This window comes from Crinia signifera, chromosome 3, assembly GCF_055691185.1.
Source record: "Crinia signifera chromosome 3, ASM5569118v1, whole genome shotgun sequence".
Classification (NCBI taxonomy): Eukaryota; Metazoa; Chordata; class Amphibia; order Anura; family Myobatrachidae; genus Crinia; species Crinia signifera.
This window is the reverse complement of record NC_139219.1, coordinates 279,735,249-279,755,326: the sequence shown is the minus strand read 5'-3', so window position 1 is coordinate 279,755,326 and position 20,078 is coordinate 279,735,249. Positions and strand designations below refer to the sequence as shown.

Here is a 20,078-nt window from a genome sequence, read left to right as displayed (position 1 = left end):
AATGGTTAGCATTACTGCCTCACAGCGCTGAGGTCATGGGTTCGATTCCCACCATGGCTCTAACTGTGCGGAGTTTGTATATTCTCCCCGTGCTTGCGTGGGTTTCCTCCGGGTGCTCTGGCTTCCTCCCACAATCCCCAAAAATACTGGTAGGCTAAATGGCTCCCAACAAAATTAACCCTAGGAATATGTGTGCGCTATATAAGAAACTGTTAATAAATAAAAATATATATAAATTGTGCATTGAGGCATTTGATTGTAAATTTCTTTTGTGCTCTCAAACATTGTGTATATATGTGTGTATTTATACAGGGAAACGATCAATTCATCACATTGTGGTTAGACATTTCAGTCCCTTAATATGTTAGTTGCATGGGAAGAGGGCGGCACAAGAGTATACATTACCTTTATAGTCTTAAATGTACTTTGTTTTGCAGGGTTTTAATCAAGAAGATCTGGATGGCGAGAAGTCAATGGCCTTAAAACAAGCAGCCCCAGCAGAATCAGACTCTGATGGCGATATGAACTCTGGTAAAATGTAAGTCAAATTATATATATATATATATAATGTGTATATTCTGATTATGGTTGACCCTCGCTTTGACATCATGAGCTGTGCATCATAGGTCAAATCGCTGTGCAATTAGTACTAATCATATTCTGGATGGGCATCTCTTTCAGGAACGATTTCAAATCGGACTTTGAAATAATGTTAGAGAGAAAGAAGAACATGAGCGGTAAGCGGCGCCGGAATCGGGATGGGGGCACTTTCATAAGCGACGCAGATGATGTTGTGAATGCTATGATTATGAAGATGACTGAGGCAGCAGAGGTGTGTTGATTATTTGAAATCTATCTGAACACTGTATGTGAACTTGCATTTTTATAACCTTTTTTTTTTTCAATAAGATTTCCTCTTTATATTGTGCAAAAAAGGTTTATGTGGTATAAAGAAGCCATCAACGCTTCCAGCGCCAAGAATCCAGGTCTACCCCCCCAGTGGCTGCTGATTGGCTGAGAGAGCTTTCTCAGGCACTCAATGGCTGCCCGTTTATTTATAATTTACATTTTTAAATCTCCCAATCGCAGCTACCATTGCCTACCTCTCCGGCTCCCGATATACATACACACACACACACCACCCCCCCCCCCCGGCCTTGGGTAACATATATTGTGTCCAATACAATATCTGTCCTATTTCCCTTTAATTAATCTCACAGGCTAGCTAATCGTTTACTCAATCATTCTGTGTGTGAACCTGATCAGATAGGAAGGGGGCATTCTATACTGGAGTTGAAAATCAAATGCAAGAAAAATAGGTTTGAAGGATGACATGACGCTACTGAAATTGGAAATTCGCCTATCTGTGTATCAGGGGATCTACCCCTAGATCCCTAAATTGAAACCGCAATGAAAAGAGAAAAATACCCTAAAATTGGGTGCTCCTCCTTTGGACACCATATGAGAAAAGCTACGGAAAAAGGGAAATACTTAACACAATACTCCCCTTTCACACATTTGTGTGGATTTTTCCGACTTCAATCCTTTCAACAAAATTTCCTCCATTTGCTTTTCAGTTTCTCCGTTAGTTTCTGTATGAAAATACAGAGAAGAAAACACAATATGTGGTATATTTCACAGAACTCGGGGATCAATCATATCAATCATGGGGGATTTTAATTTACCCGACATTGATTGGGAAAACGAAACAGGTAAATCAGCAAGAAGCAATGGGTTCTTAAGCTTACTTAAAGACCAGTTTATTACACAAACGGTAGAAACTCCAACTCGTGATGAGGCGCTCTTGGACATAGTATTAACAAATAACACAGACTTAGTTTCAAACACAAAAGTAATTGAACAATTAGGGAATAGTGATCACCATATGGTTTCACTGGAAATCAACTTCAGTAAATTACATCAAAAAGGATCTGCAAAAATACTAAACTTCAGAAAAGCGAACTTTGAATTATTCAGGGAAGCCCTTACAGGAATTGGGTGGGAAACGGTTATGGAGGGAAAAAATGCAGAGGAAATGTGGGATACTCTAAAAAAGGTGCTTGATTCACTAACTATTGAATACATTCCTAAAGTAATTAAAGGTAAATTCAACAAAAAAAAGCCACCATGGTTGGACAAAGAAGTAAGGTCAGCTATCAACAATAAAACCAGAGCCTTTAAATTCTATAAAAATAACTTGAATGAGGAGGCGTTCGCAAAATACAAAGAATCAAACAAAACTTGTAAAGGGGTAATCAAAGCAGCTAAAATATTATATGAAGAGTGCATAGCCACTGAAAGCAAAACCAACCCAAAGAAGTTTTTTAAATACATAAATAGTAAACGTTTAATTAAGGAAAACATAGGCCCACTAACTGATACTAGTGGAAAAAGTGTTACTGAGGACAAGGGAAAAGCAAAACTGTTAAATGAGTTCTTCTCATCAGTATTTACTAAGGGAGAGCAGACTGTGGAACGAACATTTACCACAAACGGGACAAATAAGCCAGATCTCATTGTGGATTTCACGCCGAAGGAAATAATACTGAGGCTAAGCAAACTCAAAACAAATAAGTCACCAGGGCCAGATGGGATTCATCCGAGGGTATTAATGGAATTAAGGGATGAACTAGCTACCCCCCTACATTATATTTTTAGCAAGTCACTATCGTCAGGTATAGTACCAAAAGATTGGAGAATAGCAGAGGTAGTGCCAATATTCAAAAAAGGAAAAAAGGAAGATCCCGCTAATTACAGACCCGTTAGTTTAACATCAATTGTGGGTAAACTATTTGAAGGATTTTTAAGGGATGGTATCCAGGAATATTTAGATAATCACCGTCTACTCAGTACTAACCAACATGGGTTCGTGAAAAATCGTTCATGCCAAACTAATCTACTAGGGTTCTATGAAGAGGTTAGCAAAAACCTCGATAATGGAAATGCTGTAGATGTGATTTTCCTAGATTTCGCTAAAGCATTTGATACTGTCCCACACAAGAGATTGATTAATAAAATGGAGAACCTAGGATTGGGTGAAAATATCTGCAGATGGGTAGGGAATTGGCTATGTAATAGAGAACAAAGAGTGGTTGTGAATGGTGCCGTATCAGATATGATACCGGTACTAAGTGGAGTGCCCCAGGGCTCGGTTTTGGGGCCCATTTTGTTTAACATTTTTATTAACGATATTGGGATAGGGTTACTCAGCAATGTATCCATCTTTGCGGACGATACAAAACTTAGCAAAGTCATCAAATCACCAGAAGATGTCACCATGCTTCAAAATGATCTTGCAATTCTAGATGAGTGGGCTAAAAAATGGAAGATGAGGTTCAATGTAGATAAATGTAAGGTTATGCACCTTGGGAGACACAACCAGTGTGCAAGTTACAACCTTAGCGGAGAGGAACTGGGGAATTCCATACTTGAAAAGGATCTAGGAGTCCAAATAGACAGCAATCTAGGATGTAGTGCCCATTGTAATGTAGCTACAAAAAAGGCCAACAAAATTCTGGCATGTATTAAGAGGGGAATGGAAACTAGGGACTCAAGGGTAATTATGCCACTATATAAAGCATTGGTGAGACCTCACCTAGAGTATGGAGTACAGTTCTGGGCCCCACACTATAAAAAGGACATCATAGAATTAGAAAAAGTCCAAAGGCGAGCAACAAAGCTTATTAGGGGAATGGAGAATTTAAGCTACGGGGAGAGATTAAGCAATTTGGGACTTTTTACATTAGAAAAGAGACGTTTAAGGGGGGACTTGCTCAACATGTACAAGTATATCAAGGGCCAATATAAGGAACTGTCACACACCCTATTTTCTACTAGAAAGGAATCTAGGACGCGAGGGCATGAGTATAGATTAGAAGAAAAAAGATTTCATTCAGCTAGTAGAAAGAATTTCTTTACGGTCAGAACAGTCAAACTCTGGAACTCTCTTCCCAGAGAGGTGGTAATGGCTGGCTCATTAAATGCGTTCAAGGCAAAGTTGGACAAACATTTACTGGAGAAAAACATCCATGGGTACAAATAAGAAATATAATTTGTCTGTAAAATACCAGAACCTACCAAATCAGCAATGGATATCTATACCAGGTTGAACTAGATGGACGCAAGTCTTTTTTCAGCCTTACCTACTATGTAACTATGTAACTATGTATAGCGGATGGACAGGTGGTGCACCCCACTCACTATAATAGATGTTATATCAGATGTATAAAGGTTTCTTTAAAATGTCTGGGTGGTGTTTATCAAGCTAGCTTATTAATTTTGTTGAAAGGATTGAAGTCTGAAAAATCCACACAAAAGTGTGAAAGGGGAGTATTGTTTTAAGTATTTCCCTTTTGCCTTTGCTTTTCTCATATTGTGTCCAAAGGAGGAGCGCCCAGGAGTATATTTTTTCTTCTCATTGGAGTTGAAATCTGAAATGCTGATTAACCCAAATAGCATATGTTTTGGATAATAGGTTAACGCCTCTTCTTTTGTTACAGGAGGATAGGAACCTGAACTCCACCAAGAAGCCCGCACTGAAAAAATTAACCCTCCTTCCCACTGTAGTAATGCATCTCAAAAAGTAAGAATTTCCACGTTCAGCAATTGCATAATAGTGGAACATAGGCTTTTCCTTATATAGACACCTTGTGAACCCTAGGGACCAAAAATCATGGGTTATGTAAGAGACCAGATCCATGATCCAAAACAGATTTCACAAATCACCTAGCTTTTAACTAACAATTTAGAGAGAAATGCTACAGTATGTATATTTTACAGATGTTATCAATTTATCTACATAAGCCTAATAACTTTGTGACTATCTGTTCAACAGACAAGATTTGAAAGAAACCTTCATCGACAGTGGGGTAATGTCTGCAATTAAAGAATGGCTCACTCCTCTCCCTGATCGAAGCTTGCCAGCTCTAAAAATCAGGGAGGAACTGCTGAAGATACTACAAGAGGTAAGAATGTAAGCCTGAGCATTCTCTGCAGAGCTAAATGGTGCACCCAATAAACTGGGTGGATGCACTGGACAAGACTTGCAGGCTCTTTGTTGCTAGTAGATGGAATCAGGTCATACTCCAATCGCAAGCTGTATTCGGGTTTGAGATGGAGCACACTTGCCCCCCTCATCACACAGGCTATATGTGTTTATAACTTAGTAAATTGTGGTAGACTCTACTTTGCTCCTTTTATGACGGAATGCTAAATTGATGGAATTTATATTTCATAGGGGAGGTTAACCTTCAGATGGAGCGCCTCTCATGCAGCGCCGGGAAGTGCCAGAATGCCCCCACTGGCGATTGCCGGTGGAGAGGTTCTCCATCTGACTGGGATGCGCATCCCAGTCTCTCAGAGGCAGGGAGCAGAAACCCTGCCCGTCTCTGCTTCAGGTAAATGGGCATGGTTAGGGGAGGGGTGCGCGGAGGCGGCAGAGAGCTCCGTTGGAACGGGGCACGCGAGCCCCCTTCCGTAGGCTGGCAATTCTCCATAGTGTATCTGACCTCATTACACTTAATGAACTATCCTTGTATGTTTGTTGAGAAGCTGTGCTCACAGTATCGAGTTTTAGAGGATGAATAATGGGTTTTGCCATTTCTTGTCTGTCTTAACCCTTTGAGTGCCAACGTTGCTGTGAGAGACCCCCAAAACATCCGTTCCAAAATGCCAGCGTCACTCACAGCAACTGTTCTTTCTTTGGGTGCAATATTTTAAATAAACTTCAATGAATTGACTTGGCTGTATTTGTATTTATTTATACTAAAAGAAGAGACGCTGTGAGCGGCGCCGCTCATTGTTATATTTTGAGGATCTCTCACAGCAACGTTGGCACTGAAAGAGTTAATCATCACAGGGTGACAGGTTTACTGTAGCGAATACGTACTTTAGTGTGTATAGGTAAGAGATAACTTGTGTCAAAAGTTTGTAGGCGTGGTGTGCTAACATGTAATATGTATAGAAAATATTTAGTATATTAATGTTTTAGTATGAGACCTATGTTAATACTGTACCTGCATTATTATATTACATGCTATGTTACTTTCGTTTGGTGGCGTTAAATGTAGAGGCGATCAGTACGGTCTCCCAGGGTTTTGCTAAGCCTCCAGTCAGTTAATGTGCTGTATGAAATAAGGGGCCTCACTAGGCACTAAATAATCCAACCTATGCCCCTTTTCTTCTGACTTTAAAACAGCCTAGGCCCTAGCATGAAGACTATGTATAGAGATTGAGGCGTTTCACACTTTTTTTGTCACACATTTTCAATTGCCAAAACTCCTGCCTGAGCTTTTTATATCCATATCTTCCAATACACGCTTAATAAATCTAGAAGGAACAACAAAGGGGGGCATTCTATCTGGGGTCACGGCTGTCGAGCTGGCCCGACTGCCATGACCCTGTCCCATTCTCGGTCTGCTCGACCAAGAACAAGCAGGCGGGTTCAATTTCCCGCCTGCAGCGGGACAAGAAGGGGGCGTGGCCGCAAGCTGCGGCCGGGAGCTCGTCACTTCCCGGCCGTTCTTGGCAGAATGAGCCCGACTGCTTGTGAAGTCACGCTCTTTCTGCCGAGATACCCTGTTTAATGTTGGGGAAGACAGCATTGAATAGGGCCCCGCAGCCATCTCCCCCCATTGGGAGATGGCTGCGGGTGATTAAATACCCCCCCCCCCTAAGAGTCTGTTTAATTTTTTGTTTGTTTGCACCAATTAATTATTTTAACTAAACAAAAATGGGTTCAGCACAATGTATCGTGCGCTAACAAGCATTCTTCGTCACACAGCCAAATAATTGAAGAACCACTTCAAACAATATATACAATACCACAAAAACAGATATTGGAGGGTTTCCTAGGCGCTAGATGGGATTTTGGGGGGATGGAATGATCTAAGATGGTAACACCCAAAAAGAAAAAAAAGAAAATCTACTATAGTGTGATACTGTATGATTAAAACACTGGCATTAATAAATTACTTAAATATTAATGACCCGTACCAATAAAATTGGCTACATTTTATGGTAAACAAATGCGCTTGGTTGAGGGACATACACAGTCACCAATGGACTCCACTTCTTATCCTCCTTAATGGTGCATTCACTCAAAAGGATAGGAAAAAATATATCATGGTGCAATATATTTTAATAACAATTAAAAAACAGTGAAAAATCAGCAGATTTGGGAAACAAGATTTGGGAAATAATTCCTTTTATTTAGCCGGACATCCACTAACATATACAAGTAAATGAACAAATGACTGCAAAAGTCAGTTTCTTATTTTTCATGTGACTCCTGTCACAGGTGGCATTAATCCTATATCAGCGGGCGTGATATAACTAATTTTTTTTCCCTTTACCTTCAGCTGCCCAGTGTGAGCCAAGAGACATTAAAGCACAGCGGCATTGGCAGAGCGGTTATGTATTTATACAAACACCCGAAAGAGTCCCGACCCAACAAGGATATTGCTGGAAAGCTAATTAGTATGTATCTCTTATGTGCATGCTGCTTATCAAATATATTATTGTTTTTCCTCTGCTTTGAGCTATCTCGGGACCAAAGGCTGATGTTAAAAATAATTCTCTTTATGCTTCTAGCGCATTTCATCTTAGTAAAGATAAAGTTTGGTGCTTCTTGGACTACTTTTTTTTTTTTTTTTAGCCGACAAGTCTTATTTAACCTTTTTGTTCCATCTGTTGCCTTCATTTTGTTTAGAGGAGACCGTTTCCTGTTACTTCTGAAATTGGGGGTGTGCTATGAGCATTCTTTATAAAACACTATTTCAGCTGGAGACTTGGCCCTCCAAAGGTTAAGATTACACCTCCTTTTCTTTTACGATCCCCATGGCAGCCATAACACTGGGATATCCTCCCTTCTCCTAGTTCAGACAGAATGTTTTTCAGGGACCGCCCACCTTGGGTATAATAGCCTCCTCCTCCCTCTCCTCTGTGTCTTTTCTTTCTGTCTCCGTTAGTTAGACAGTACAGGGTATTTTATTTGTTTGAGCGGGTGCCTCAGAATCAGCCTCAGCTGACGGGTAGCTGCCCGGGAAGAAGAGGAGCTGAAAGGAGTGTGGACTGGGTCCTGCCGTACAGCTAAGTATACCTGCCTAGAAAACAAACTGCCAGCATAACAGCGCTGTTTGGTACCTGTAGTGCGCCGGCGCGCGCGCAGGGAGAAGACGGAGCGGTCTCTTGCTGGGCTCAGATAGGAGCTGTGGCAGAGGCGCAGCAGAGTCTGGAGGTGGCTGGCTTACAGCAGTCATAGCGGCAGTAGGACTTGTAGCAAACGCCGCAGGCAGAAGGGGCGGAAACACGCTGATGCCGCACTTCCGCCCAGCGCGCTCACAGGTGCACGGGCTAAAACATCCCCCGGGTACTCGGCTGGATATATTGGTTCCACATGGCTATGCTTTGAGCGGCCAGAGAGGAGAGCGCAGGGTTAAAGCGCGCTATTTAAACCTGTATTGCCAGCAGACTGTCACTCGTGTCAGGAGTCTGCTAGGCTGGTCAGAGATGGATCTACCTTCTTCCCCTAAGCCTGTTGATGCCCAATTGAGGTAACCCTGGTTTTTATGGGCATTAGATTGTTTATTTAAGCTTAGATAGTAATTATCCTTTTTATTATAGTGTGCCTTCTTCACCGGTGCCTAAAAAGAGGACTGCAAAGAAGAAAGTTGTGTCATGTACTTGCATGACCTGTGACATGTTATTCTCATCTGTGGACAAAGCCACAGTGTGTGGAAAATGCTTGCAAACCCAGTCAAAAATCACTAAACAAGTGGAACAGACGGATGTATTAAAAAACTTGATGGAATGGATGAAAAATTCATTTGTGTCCAAGGAGGAGTTTGTACAAAGTCAAAATCCTAAAAGATCCAGAGAGCAAGCAGAGTTATCACAAGAAGTAGATGATTATCCAACTGAAGTCGTAGAAAAGGAGGATTCTGAGGATGAACCTGGGGAAATTGAGGATTCCAGGTCATTTAATTTGGAGATAGTAGAAAATTTGCTAAAAAAGATTTACAAAGCAATGAACTTTAAAGAGCCAGTGGACACGGAGGAGGATAATCCACTGTTCCAAGACAAACCTAAAAAGAACAGGTGCTTCCCAGTACATAAAATGATTAGGGACTTGATAACCAAGGAATGGTCTAACATCGATAAAAGAACAGGTACAAATAATAGATTAGAGAAAATGTATCCATATAAGGATGAGGAGCTCCTCAATTGGTGTCTGGTCCCTAAAGTGGATGGTGCGGTAGCCGAGATTGTATCCAAAACCACAATCCCAGTAGAAGATGGCGCAACGTTTAGGGATCCTATGGACAGAAAGATGGAGAACGCTTTACGCAAGATACATGCTACAGCTGCTACATCTCTCAAGGCGAGTGTGGCTACAGCATCGGTGGTGAGAGCGCTTAGGCTGTGGTCAACTAACTTGCATACGGACGTTGAGGAGCGTATTTCAAAACAATACTTGATCAAGAGTGTGGAGATCATGCAAAAGGGCATAGAATATTTATGCGAATCCTCTCTAGATACAGTCTCATTGGCAGCAAAAACTATGGCAGCGGGCGTTTCGGCAAGGCGAGCCTTATGGCTGAAGCCATGGAGTGCGGACGCAGGGTCTAAGAATAGACTGATTACGCTCCCATTTGAAGGTACCTACTTGTTTGGGTCTAAACTGGACAATATGATCCAGAAACTGTCTGGGGGGAAATCGACCAGGTTACCCCAAGACAAAAGAAATAAATTCCCTATTCCGAATGTTGGCAAACAGAGTTATAGAGATGCGAAGAGCTACAGGCCGGGGCGGCCGTTCTTCAGAAGAGGCACCGCCAGTACATCCAGACAAACTTTCCGCCAGTCCTTTCGGAGAGGGGGAAGGTCATGACTATCCACTGAAGGTGGGAGCAAGATTATTAAGGTTTGCGGAGATCTGGAGAGAGACCATAAGGGACAGATGGGTCCTGGACATTGTCAACAACGGGTACAGGATAGAATTTATGAAGGTACCCTATTGCAACAGGTTCCTGGTCTCAAAGACTCCGAAAGACATAAGACAAAGAAAAGAGCTACTATTGAAGATCCAGCAGTTGCTGGAAATAGAAGCTATAGAAACAGTACCAGAAATTCAAAGGAGGAAAGGGTTCTACTCGAACCTGTTTTTAGTGAAAAAGAGCACAGGTGGCTTCAGGACCATCTTGGATCTGAGAGACCTCAACACATGGGTAAAGACTCTGAAATTCCGTATGGAATGTGTGAGATCGATTATGATGGGGGCTGAAGAAAGGCGAGTTCTTAGCGTCAATAGACTTGCGAGATGCCTACTACCATGTGCCAGTGTGTCATCGAGACAGAAGGTTTCTCCGATTTTCGGTAATGGGGAGTCACTTCCAATTTACATGCATTCCCTTTGGCCTCAAGACATCGCCCAGAGTCTTCACAAAGGTGTTGGTAACCCTAATGGCGGAACTGAGACAACAGCAGATCCAGATCTGGCCATACCTGGACGACCTTCTGGTGACGGGAGAATCCAAGGAAAGGGTGCAAAAAGATATCGAGACAACTATCAATTTCCTTCAGAGGCACGGATGGGTGGTCAACCTAGAGAAGAGCCAGCTGGTCCCGTGTCAAAAGATACAGTTTCTAGGTTTGAGAATAGACACTGGAAAGTTCACAGTAGCCTTGTCAGTGGAGAGGTGTGTAAGAATCCATCACTTAGCAAAGTCTCTGTTTCTAAAGAAGAGATCTCCTTTGTGTCAGGTGTTCCAGCTACTGGGCATGATGGCGTCGTGCATCCAGATAATACCGTGGGCCCAATGGAGAATGAGAACTCTCCAGTGGCAGTTTCTTCACTATTCAAGAGACAAGAACAGCGAAAAGCAACTTGTGTCCCTACACGACAAAACAAAGAGGTCGCTGCTGTGGTGGACAAGGGGTCTGGAAGCAAAGTACACAAACCTGGAAAACCCGGAATACCTAATTCTGACAACAGACGCAAGTATGTTGGGCTGGGGTGCCCACCTTCAATCAAGATCTGTTCAGGGAACCTGGTCGACAGAAGAGAGTCAGAGATCCTCCAATGTGAGGGAGTTACTGGCGGTCTGGAGATCGATAGAGAAGCTGTCCCAAGTCATTCAAGGTTCGCACCTGAGGGTCATGTCAGACAACAAGACTGTAGTTTCATACTTGAACCACCAGGGGGGCACAAGAGCAAGGAGACTGATGATGGTCTCAGAGAAAATTCTGGTTTGGGCAGAGGCGAATCTTCAGTCAATATCAGCGGTATACATTCCGGGATCGGAAAACGTACTGGCAGACTTCCTAAGTCGCAGGGAGGTGCTTCCCGGAGAATGGGAGATAAGCAGAACAACATTCAACTCAATTGTGACAAGATTTGGTCTCCCAGAGATAGATCTCATGGCGACGTTTGGCAACAGAAAGGTGAAGAACTTCTGCTCCAAATTCTATCACCCACAAGCCCTAGCTATGGATGCCTTTTCGATAAAATGGAAATTCAGGCTGGGATATGTGTTTCCCCCCATCCCAATGATAAGCAAGGTTCTGAAGAAAGTAGCAGAAGACAGGGTGGAGGTGATTATCGTCCTGCCGGACTGGCCCAGAAGACCGTGGTTCTCAAAGGTACTCAACATGAGGATACAAGAGCCATGGAGTATACCAGTACAGACCAACCTGCTGATGCAAGGGCCAATCTGTCATCCAGATCCAGCTATATTTTCCTTAAAGGTGTGGAAATTGAGCGGAAGGTTCTGAAGAGGTACAATCTATCCAACCAAGTAGTGGGGATGATTTTGGAAGCCAGGAAGAAAGTGTCATCGTTAGTCTACTATAAAACTTGGCTAAAATTCCTAAGCTGGGGAAGCTTTAAGGAAGAATTCCACGAAATACCAACTTCAAAAGTGCTACAGTTCCTGATGGACGGCTTCAAGATGGGCCTAGCAACAGCTACGATTAAGTCACAAATCTCAGCTCTAAGTATTCTTCTGGACCGTAGTCTGGCGGAGGAGAAGATGGTCAAGAGATTCTCTAGAGCCATGAGAAAGTTGCGTCCACCTGTAAGATCTCTAGTAGCTCCCTGGGATTTGAACCTAGTATTACAAATTCTGGCTAAAGAACCGTTTGAACCTTTATCAGAGATTCCGATGAAATTCCTGGTGTGGAAGGTGGTATTTCTCATTGCAGTAACGTCGGCAAGGAGGATTGGAGAACTGCAGGCCTTATGGATTGAAGAACCCTACTTAGTCATCTTCCCAGACAGGGTGGTTTTAAGAACAAACCCGAACTTCCTTCCAAAGGTTATATCTTCTTTCCACCTGAGCCAGGATATAATATTGCCGAGTTTCTTCCCAGAACCAGAAAATGAGGAGCAAGAGACTTTGCATATGCTAGACTTGGTGCGAGCTATATCCACGTACAAAGAGAGAACGGCCAGCATAAGGAAGACAAACCATTTATTCATTATCCCAGAGGGTCCGAGGAAAGGCTTATGTCCAGCCAAACAGACCATCTCTAGATGGGTCAGAGAAGTAATAATCTACGCCTATCAACACGAGGATAAAGTAGTACCTTCTATCATAAAGGCACACTCTACTAGGGCAATCTCAACGTCATGGGCTAAGAAGGCCAAAGCGTCGGTGAAGGACATTTGCCTGGCGGCAACATGGTCATCGCCCCATACGTTCTCGAAGCATTATGCCCTGGATATAACAACTGCCCACTTTGGGAACCATGTGTTAAATGAAGCTCTGTCAGTGAAAGCTAACTGATGAGAGTAATAAATCTTAACTGCATATATCATGGTCTCCCTCCCATTTTTTTGTGAGCTTGGGTATGTCCCAGTGTTATGGCTGCCATGGGGATCGTAAAAGAAAAGTGCGAATTATAACTCACCGATAATTCCTTTTCTTGTTAGAGATCCCATGGCAGCCATCTAGATCCCTCCCAGATATATGTGTTTTTCAGAAACCGATGGAAACGGAGACAAACGAAAGACACAGAGGAGAGGGAGGAGGAGGCTATTATACCCAAGGTGGGCGGTCCCTGAAAAACATTCTGTCTGAACTAGGAGAAGGGAGGATATCCCAGTGTTATGGCTGCCATGGGATCTCTAACAAGAAAAGGAATTATCGGTGAGTTATAATTCGCACTTTTCCAATGTTGCTGTGAGAGATCCTTAAATTATCCGCTAAAAATGCCAGCGTCCCTCGCAGCACCCTCCAATGTGCCAATAGTGGCACTTTTTTTTCCTGGTTTATTTTGCTTATCCCAAAGGCAAAAAATATTGCAAATAGCAAGCGAATAAAATTTGATTCCTATTACCTACATTGGACATCACCATTAAAAGCTTTTTGAGTATATGAGACTTCAGAAATTGTCTCTCGGGTCAGTAGGGGAAAAAAAAAGATTGTTGGTCTCTTTCCATTTAACGTTGGTGGTTGTACAACTTCTGAGATATTTGTTAATTTAGTATAAAGTTTCCTTATCCTAAAGCTAGGTACACACTAGCGCAGGCATGTCCAAACAGGTGACCGACCGTTTCCCGACAGTCTGGATCCCGACAGTCAAAACCCCAACACTCTGGGTCCCGACGGCCACCGGCTATTCTCCATCGTGAGCGTCCACAACCCCAATAGAGGGAGAATAGAGTAGGTGGCGAGCGCAGTGAGCCCGCAAGGGGCTTTGTTGTGCTTGCCCCGCTGTCTGAGTCCGGCCAGTTGGGATCTCAACCTCGGGCTAATGACTGTCGGGACCATATACCACACCCGTCCAAACTATGGCCTTCCAGCTGTTGTGAAACTACAAGTCCCATCATGCCTTGCCACAGTTTTGCTTTTGGGGAATGTTAAAACTATGGCAAGGCATGCTGGGATGGGTAGTTTCACAACAGCTGGAGGGCCACAGTTTGGACATGCCTGCGCTAGATGATAAGGTGGATTGAAACAAGAAAATCTTTAGCTCTCTAATGTGTATGCATTAAGTCTCTGATTATGGGCACTGCCATGCATCATCGGCAGCATCCTCCACCGCTTACATGCAAGATGTCGGAGGACATTGCAAATGATGGCATTCTGCTCCGTCGCTATTGGCAAGTGTATGCACTTGCCAATCCCAGGTCTTCTAAACCTCTTTTGTTGTTCGAGCCCAAATGAGTGCATGTCAATGTAGGTGTAAGTGCATCTTTGTAATTTCAGATGAATGGTCACGCCCTATTTTTGGATTGAGCTCCAACTTCAAGGGGATGACAAGAGAGGAGAGAGAGCAGAGGGATCTGGAGCAGATGCCACAGCGCAGAAGACTGAGCAAGTAAAAATGTCCCAGTAACACAACTCGATTAAGTAACACATTTGGGAGGTTCTCCTACTCTGGCAGTGTACAGGTCATTACAATAGAGATCAGTGCCCATTCTAGCACCCTGCACCTTTCAAAACCTGTGCCGTTAATCTTCCCTGCTCTGGGTGTCGCTCTCTGCTATCGTGCTTCTAGCACAGTGTGAACTGTATTTCAGCAATGATATGCAGACTGGACTTGTGCTAAAAGCACCACAGCAGAAAGCGACACCCAGGACAGGGAAGAGGAACTGCTCGGGTTTTGAAAGAGTGCTAGAATGGACGCTAGAGATATTAAGTGGTAACCACAAACTTCTGGAAGGATACAATTCATTGTAAAATCTTATGAACAGAATTTATTGGGTATATGCTTAGTGAATTTAAACTAATAAAATGTGTTAAAAGAATCTGTACAATATACCTTAGCTTTATAATGTTATATTGTTGAGAGAAGGCAGCACAGTACTACGATGTTGAAGAAAGCAATTTTAATGTAGGAAATAACATGTTAATGTTGAGTAAGGAATATCCATGAAATGTTCCTACATTTTGCGATTAGCCACATGCCTTTTTATTTTAAATAAAGGGATTTTTTCTTTTTTATTGTATAGACTTCTGTACTGAATAATTTGATAAGGAAGAATCATGTAATTACTATTTTGAGTGTTTTATTATTGATCTTGATTTTGTACCCTCTGCTCTAGTTCGGGAGGTCAGACACCACGCAGGGACCTTGACAAAGTGCTGACAGGAGAAGAGAAGTAAGTACCGCTGCATCCTTTCAACGACATTTCCAATGTGTTTGTTTATACAGAATCTATTGTAGGATGCTGAGAGCATATTTGATATTCCTTTTATTATACTACTAGCTGGATTACCTGGCGTTGCCCGGGATTTTAGGAATGTTTGTGTACAAAAATCAATTTTAAATATTAAACACACAGTATAAATAACATTAGTTGTTCGTTTACATTGGAGCGCAGCACTTTATGCATCTCCTGATATAGTCTGTGCTGCTGGGGGGATCCTGCTACTGTCGCTATATAACTCTGTGTGGGTTTGTGCTATCTTGTAATTTACAGCAATTTCTATTTAGAATTTCGATTTGCAATTTATGTAAAATTTAAATTGTGGATTTGTATAGAAAGACAGACAGAGCTTCACTTTTATATATTATAAAGAATACATTGTTACCCTACGCCTCCATTTTCTGTAGTATCAGTCTCTCATGAGAAATACTATGTCAGGAAGACCCCACGTGGTCTCCTGCACTTGGTGCTGAGTGGATGGAAAACACAAAAAAAAAACCAATATATATATATATGTATAAAATTTTACCAGCCCAACAAAATAAGGGGACAATATAAGAGTAATGTTGGTGCTGGAGGCTGTGTAGCACTGCAATTGTTCCATCGGGCGCAATCAACCTTTTATTATATAGGATATAGATAGCTCTATATAGACCTATACAAATTGTTTTTTTTGCAAGGTTAAAGAAATGTTCAGAAGTGTACAAACAGCTTATATTTATCCAGATGAAGTTGGCTTTAACTGCAGTTTGACATTTTCTGTTTAGGGCATTACGGCCAGGTGACCCGGGTTTCTGTGCCCGTGCTCGTGTCCCCCTTCCCTCCAACAAAGATTATGTGGTCCGTCCAAAGTGGAATGTGGAAATGGAGTCCTCGCGGGTAAGATCAATGATCAGACATAACCACATCTCACTGTTGTCCGCTTCTAACTTTTCTTCTTACTGTTCTTAATGTTCTCTTGATTGTCTAGTTTTGGTTAAAGTTGGGCTCGTATTCCTGTTTTTAAGGAAACGTGTTTCTACTCTTTCTATTTCCTTAACACTCTGCTTTACCCTTTTTTACTTCCTACTTTACTCTTTGCTGTCATGATATGGTGGGATCCTGGTTCAGTTTGGGGGACCACGGAAAGGCATAACCCGTCTGGAGAAGCACAAGAGACGATTTGCTGAACAGAGAAGACTCAAAAAAACCACCCGTGCCATCAAATTAAGCATTGAGGGAAACCGGATGCCCCTGTGATGCAGGGATATCCGTGTGATGTATCCACACACAACCTCTCTCCATGTGTGAGCAGGCGATGGGTGTGGTCTGCATGCACCGGATTCTGCTTCTCAAACCACTAACCTCACTTATGTCAGCCTGTTCCTTTTTAATGTTTGAGCAAAATAACAAATATGATTAACAAATGGATCAATTATGCCCAGTTTAGAAAATGTACCCCCATATAAATAAATTAAGTTAATTCCTTTTATTTAGCCGTGAGGCTTATGACTGAGATGCATTCAGATTTATGTAATTACATTATGGTTATATACAATGGACGAGTAACCCACAGCAACTAATTACTTACAGATGTGTCCTCATACACATACACCATGCAGTGCGAGATTCATAGTGCCAGTGAGCTGACCAATCCTGTGTAACTCCGCCAGCGTTGAGCATCTTTTGTTTTTGCTGAAAATGCGTATTGGCTAGGACCCACCAGGAGACACCACTAATTGATATGCAACACTTATATATGTGAGGGAGTCTGTATACAGAGCACAACAGAACTTGGTAAGGAAAAACACTGAGGCCACTGCATGGTAGTGGTCTGTATACAGATTCAGAGACTCGGATGCACACCGATACACAAATGAATCAGGTGTGTAGTAGTGGCATTGCGCTGCGCCTAACATGCAGGATTGTAGGAAAAAGCGTCCGATGCTAGCAGATTGTCACAGGCGCCGGTGTGCCAGGAAGGGGCTGCTTGGTGTGACTGCAGCAAAGATGTATTTGGATAAATCTGTACTACAGGTCGGGTCTCCCGTATGCGGGTATTCCAAAAACCAAAATATTCTGAAAACATTGGATTTTCAGAATATTTTGGGGTCTTTTAGTTGTTTTTTTTTTATACTTACCTCGTCCCCCAATTCCCATGGCAGCCTCCAGGATCCTCTTCAGCGGGATCTCCGGTCCCAGGGGTGCATTGCGCAAGTGCGCCGGTGACATCACCAGCGCGATCGCGCAATGCACCCCTGGGACTGAAGATGCCGCTGAAGAGGATCACTGAGGCCGCCGTGGACATTGGGGGACCATCAGGGCACCCCCAGGGGACAGGTAAGTAGGGGAAAAAAAAATCACCCAAAATCTAAAAAAATCCTTTATCCAAAATGCTTGTGGTCCCGAGCATTTCGGATAAGGGATACTCAACCTGTCCTACAGATGGATCTGGCCTCTTTCTTGTAGGGGCTGGCGATTCTATCGCCAGCGGCAGTTTCTCGCCAGGGGTACGCGCGCATGAGACACTCGCGCGCCCTGTGGCTACAGTGCTCTTACCGCCGCCTTCCCCGGTGCTACTAGTCACTCCACCGTCCCCTCTATCCCTGCCAGTCTCCCTGAAGTGAAGACGGGCAGGGACCCGCAGCGGCGCCATCCAGAAACTGGGAAGCGCGTGCGTGTGAGACGCACGTGCGTCCCAGTCAGATGGAGCGTCTTTGCGCCGGCGATCGCTCCATCTGTACCTTTCAATTTCTTGTGACTGAAGACACAATATTATAAAATATCACTGTGTGGCACCATATAAATAAATAATAATACTGGTTGTTAATGATGGGTTTTATGTACTCCTTTGTGAGTAATGTAGACACCTGGCTAGTAAGTCTATTGGTCTCCTACCTATGTTTTAATTTGTATCCATCCTGCTAATAAGAAGGTATATTCACATAGATATACAGAATGTTGCTGGGGGCACTATTACAGTATGTGTATAGTTGGCTGTTCTAATAAAATGGCATGGATTACCAGCTTCAGTAAGGAGATTGACTTGCATGTGTCCTCTGTTTCTGAAAGAGCCGTTCTGCTGTACGCCTCATTGTATTTTGGCTGCAAATAGCAAAAATCCTCTCACACGTTCTCTTTCTTTTTCTCAGTTTCAGGGAGGCGCAAAGAAAGGTGTGAGCCGATTGGACAAACAGATGAGGAAGTTCACAGACATCCGGAAGAAAAGCCGTTCTTCCCATGCTGTTAAGATCAGTATAGAGGGAAATAAGATGCCATTGTGACGTGCACTTCATCCAACACAACATCCAGATAGTGATTGGGCTCTTGATGAACTCGTCCTATTGCTGTCATTAAATTGGACTCTTATGAGCCTTTTGCAATAGTTTTAATGTTTTTTTTTTTTTCTCCCTGTAAATGTGTTCTATGCCTTGCAGGTAGACCTTGGTCTCTCCTGCTTACCGAATATAATTCCTCTCATTGGCCCTTTTGGGGCTTTATTTAATGCTGTTGTTTGTACAGATAAATTTCTCTTCGTACCTCATTGTCTGGATTTTGGACAATAAAATTCTATCTTGGTTTTTCTAACCCTGTTTCAAGACTTTTCAAATCGGATTATTAGGTAGAAGGTGTGTGGTATGGAAGTCTGACCCTTCCTATGGGTCATTGCATAGACCTAGCCTTGCCTAAGCAATTGTGTGGTAGATGGTGAAAATGAAGGGTGTTTTGCGCAGCATGAGTCTTTTTCCTAAAATACTCAAGATATTAATGTTCAAGTGACTTTAATACAATGGCAGGTATTCAATGCGGCCGGCGAGGGGGTTAAACAGCGAGGATTGCAGAAAACCAGCGATCCTCGCAGTTTAACCCCTGCGCCGGCCGCTCGCTCTATTCAATGTTCTGGGGAAATCCTCGCTGTCACAGGACGGCGAGAATTCCCCAAACAGCGAGACCCGCGGCTAATGCAGAAAACTCGCTGTATTTAGCCGCGAGTCTCGCTGGTTCTGGAGCCGCATACACCAATTCCCCCTCGCTCAAAAAATGGAGTGAGGGGGAATTGGTGTATGATGGGGGCTGCGTTGAATACTGACAGGGTGAGTGGTCGCCGCTCGTCCACAGCGTTGAATACCCCCCAATATATCGAATGACGATCAAGGGGAAGGGGACATTTTTCTCCTTCATGATGTTTGCTCTTCTGACTCGCGTGTGCGGTTGGTTCTTATTAAATTGGAATCAAGAAGCCTTACTTGGTCAGTAAAGAGTATATATTTTTTTTCATCCCATGTAATTTTCTGTACAGAAAAGGATCCCTAGAACCACTTGTGCTGTCAAATTCATCATTTAGGGTAATGGGATGCCCCTTTGATGTAGGGGTCTCAGCGTGACGTATCCTCCCATAACCCCTCTCCCAGTGTGTGCAGGCAATAGGCGTACTCTGCATGCACCTGGTTCTGCTTCCCAAATCACTTATTTTCACAGCTTCTTATACCAAGAAGCTGGGTCGCACCAGAGATTTTAGACCTGCTCCAAGCCGGCTGACACCCGGCTTGTGACCCCTTTTACACTTGCCTCCTGACCCGGCATAATGCTGAGGGGGTGATGTCACCGAGGGCAGGTCCAGGCCGGTGCTGGGAAATGAGCGCTTTTCCATTGCAGTGAACAGTTCTCGGGTCGACCCAGTTTACACTGCACAGCGAGCTGGGTTGAACTTGTGTTCAACCCAGCTCGCTTCCCAGGTAGAAATTCCGGGTCTCACGACCCATGACATTTTAAATGGGTGCGATTACACTGTCTGCAAACCCGGGTTTTCAGACGCTCCTGTGAAAAAAACCAAGGTTATTTAGGCTGAGGTAAAAGGAATATATCATTACTAGGTCATGCTCTTCCTTGTTCCATGTTTGAGCAAAATAATAAATATTGATTAACACCTAAATTAATAAAGAGA

The 20,078-nt window shown here is 43.1% G+C and overlaps 1 protein-coding gene across 1 annotated transcript in view; it reads left to right on the top strand.

Annotated features, from left to right (window-relative positions):
* IWS1 (interacts with SUPT6H, CTD assembly factor 1) overlaps nucleotides 1–18,721 on the top strand; it is a 30,405-nt gene extending 11,684 nt beyond the window's left edge. Inside the window, exons 6-14 of the mRNA XM_083178236.1 lie at nucleotides 438–538; nucleotides 682–832; nucleotides 4,500–4,582; nucleotides 4,835–4,964; nucleotides 7,359–7,476; nucleotides 14,211–14,322; nucleotides 15,050–15,106; nucleotides 15,922–16,033; nucleotides 18,286–18,721. Of these exons, the coding sequence (XP_083034362.1) occupies nucleotides 438–538; nucleotides 682–832; nucleotides 4,500–4,582; nucleotides 4,835–4,964; nucleotides 7,359–7,476; nucleotides 14,211–14,322; nucleotides 15,050–15,106; nucleotides 15,922–16,033; nucleotides 18,286–18,417 (996 nt within the window). The 3' untranslated portion in view covers nucleotides 18,418–18,721. The remainder of the gene's footprint in view (nucleotides 1–437; nucleotides 539–681; nucleotides 833–4,499; nucleotides 4,583–4,834; nucleotides 4,965–7,358; nucleotides 7,477–14,210; nucleotides 14,323–15,049; nucleotides 15,107–15,921; nucleotides 16,034–18,285) is intronic.
* Nucleotides 18,722–20,078: the final 1,357 nt, after the last annotated feature.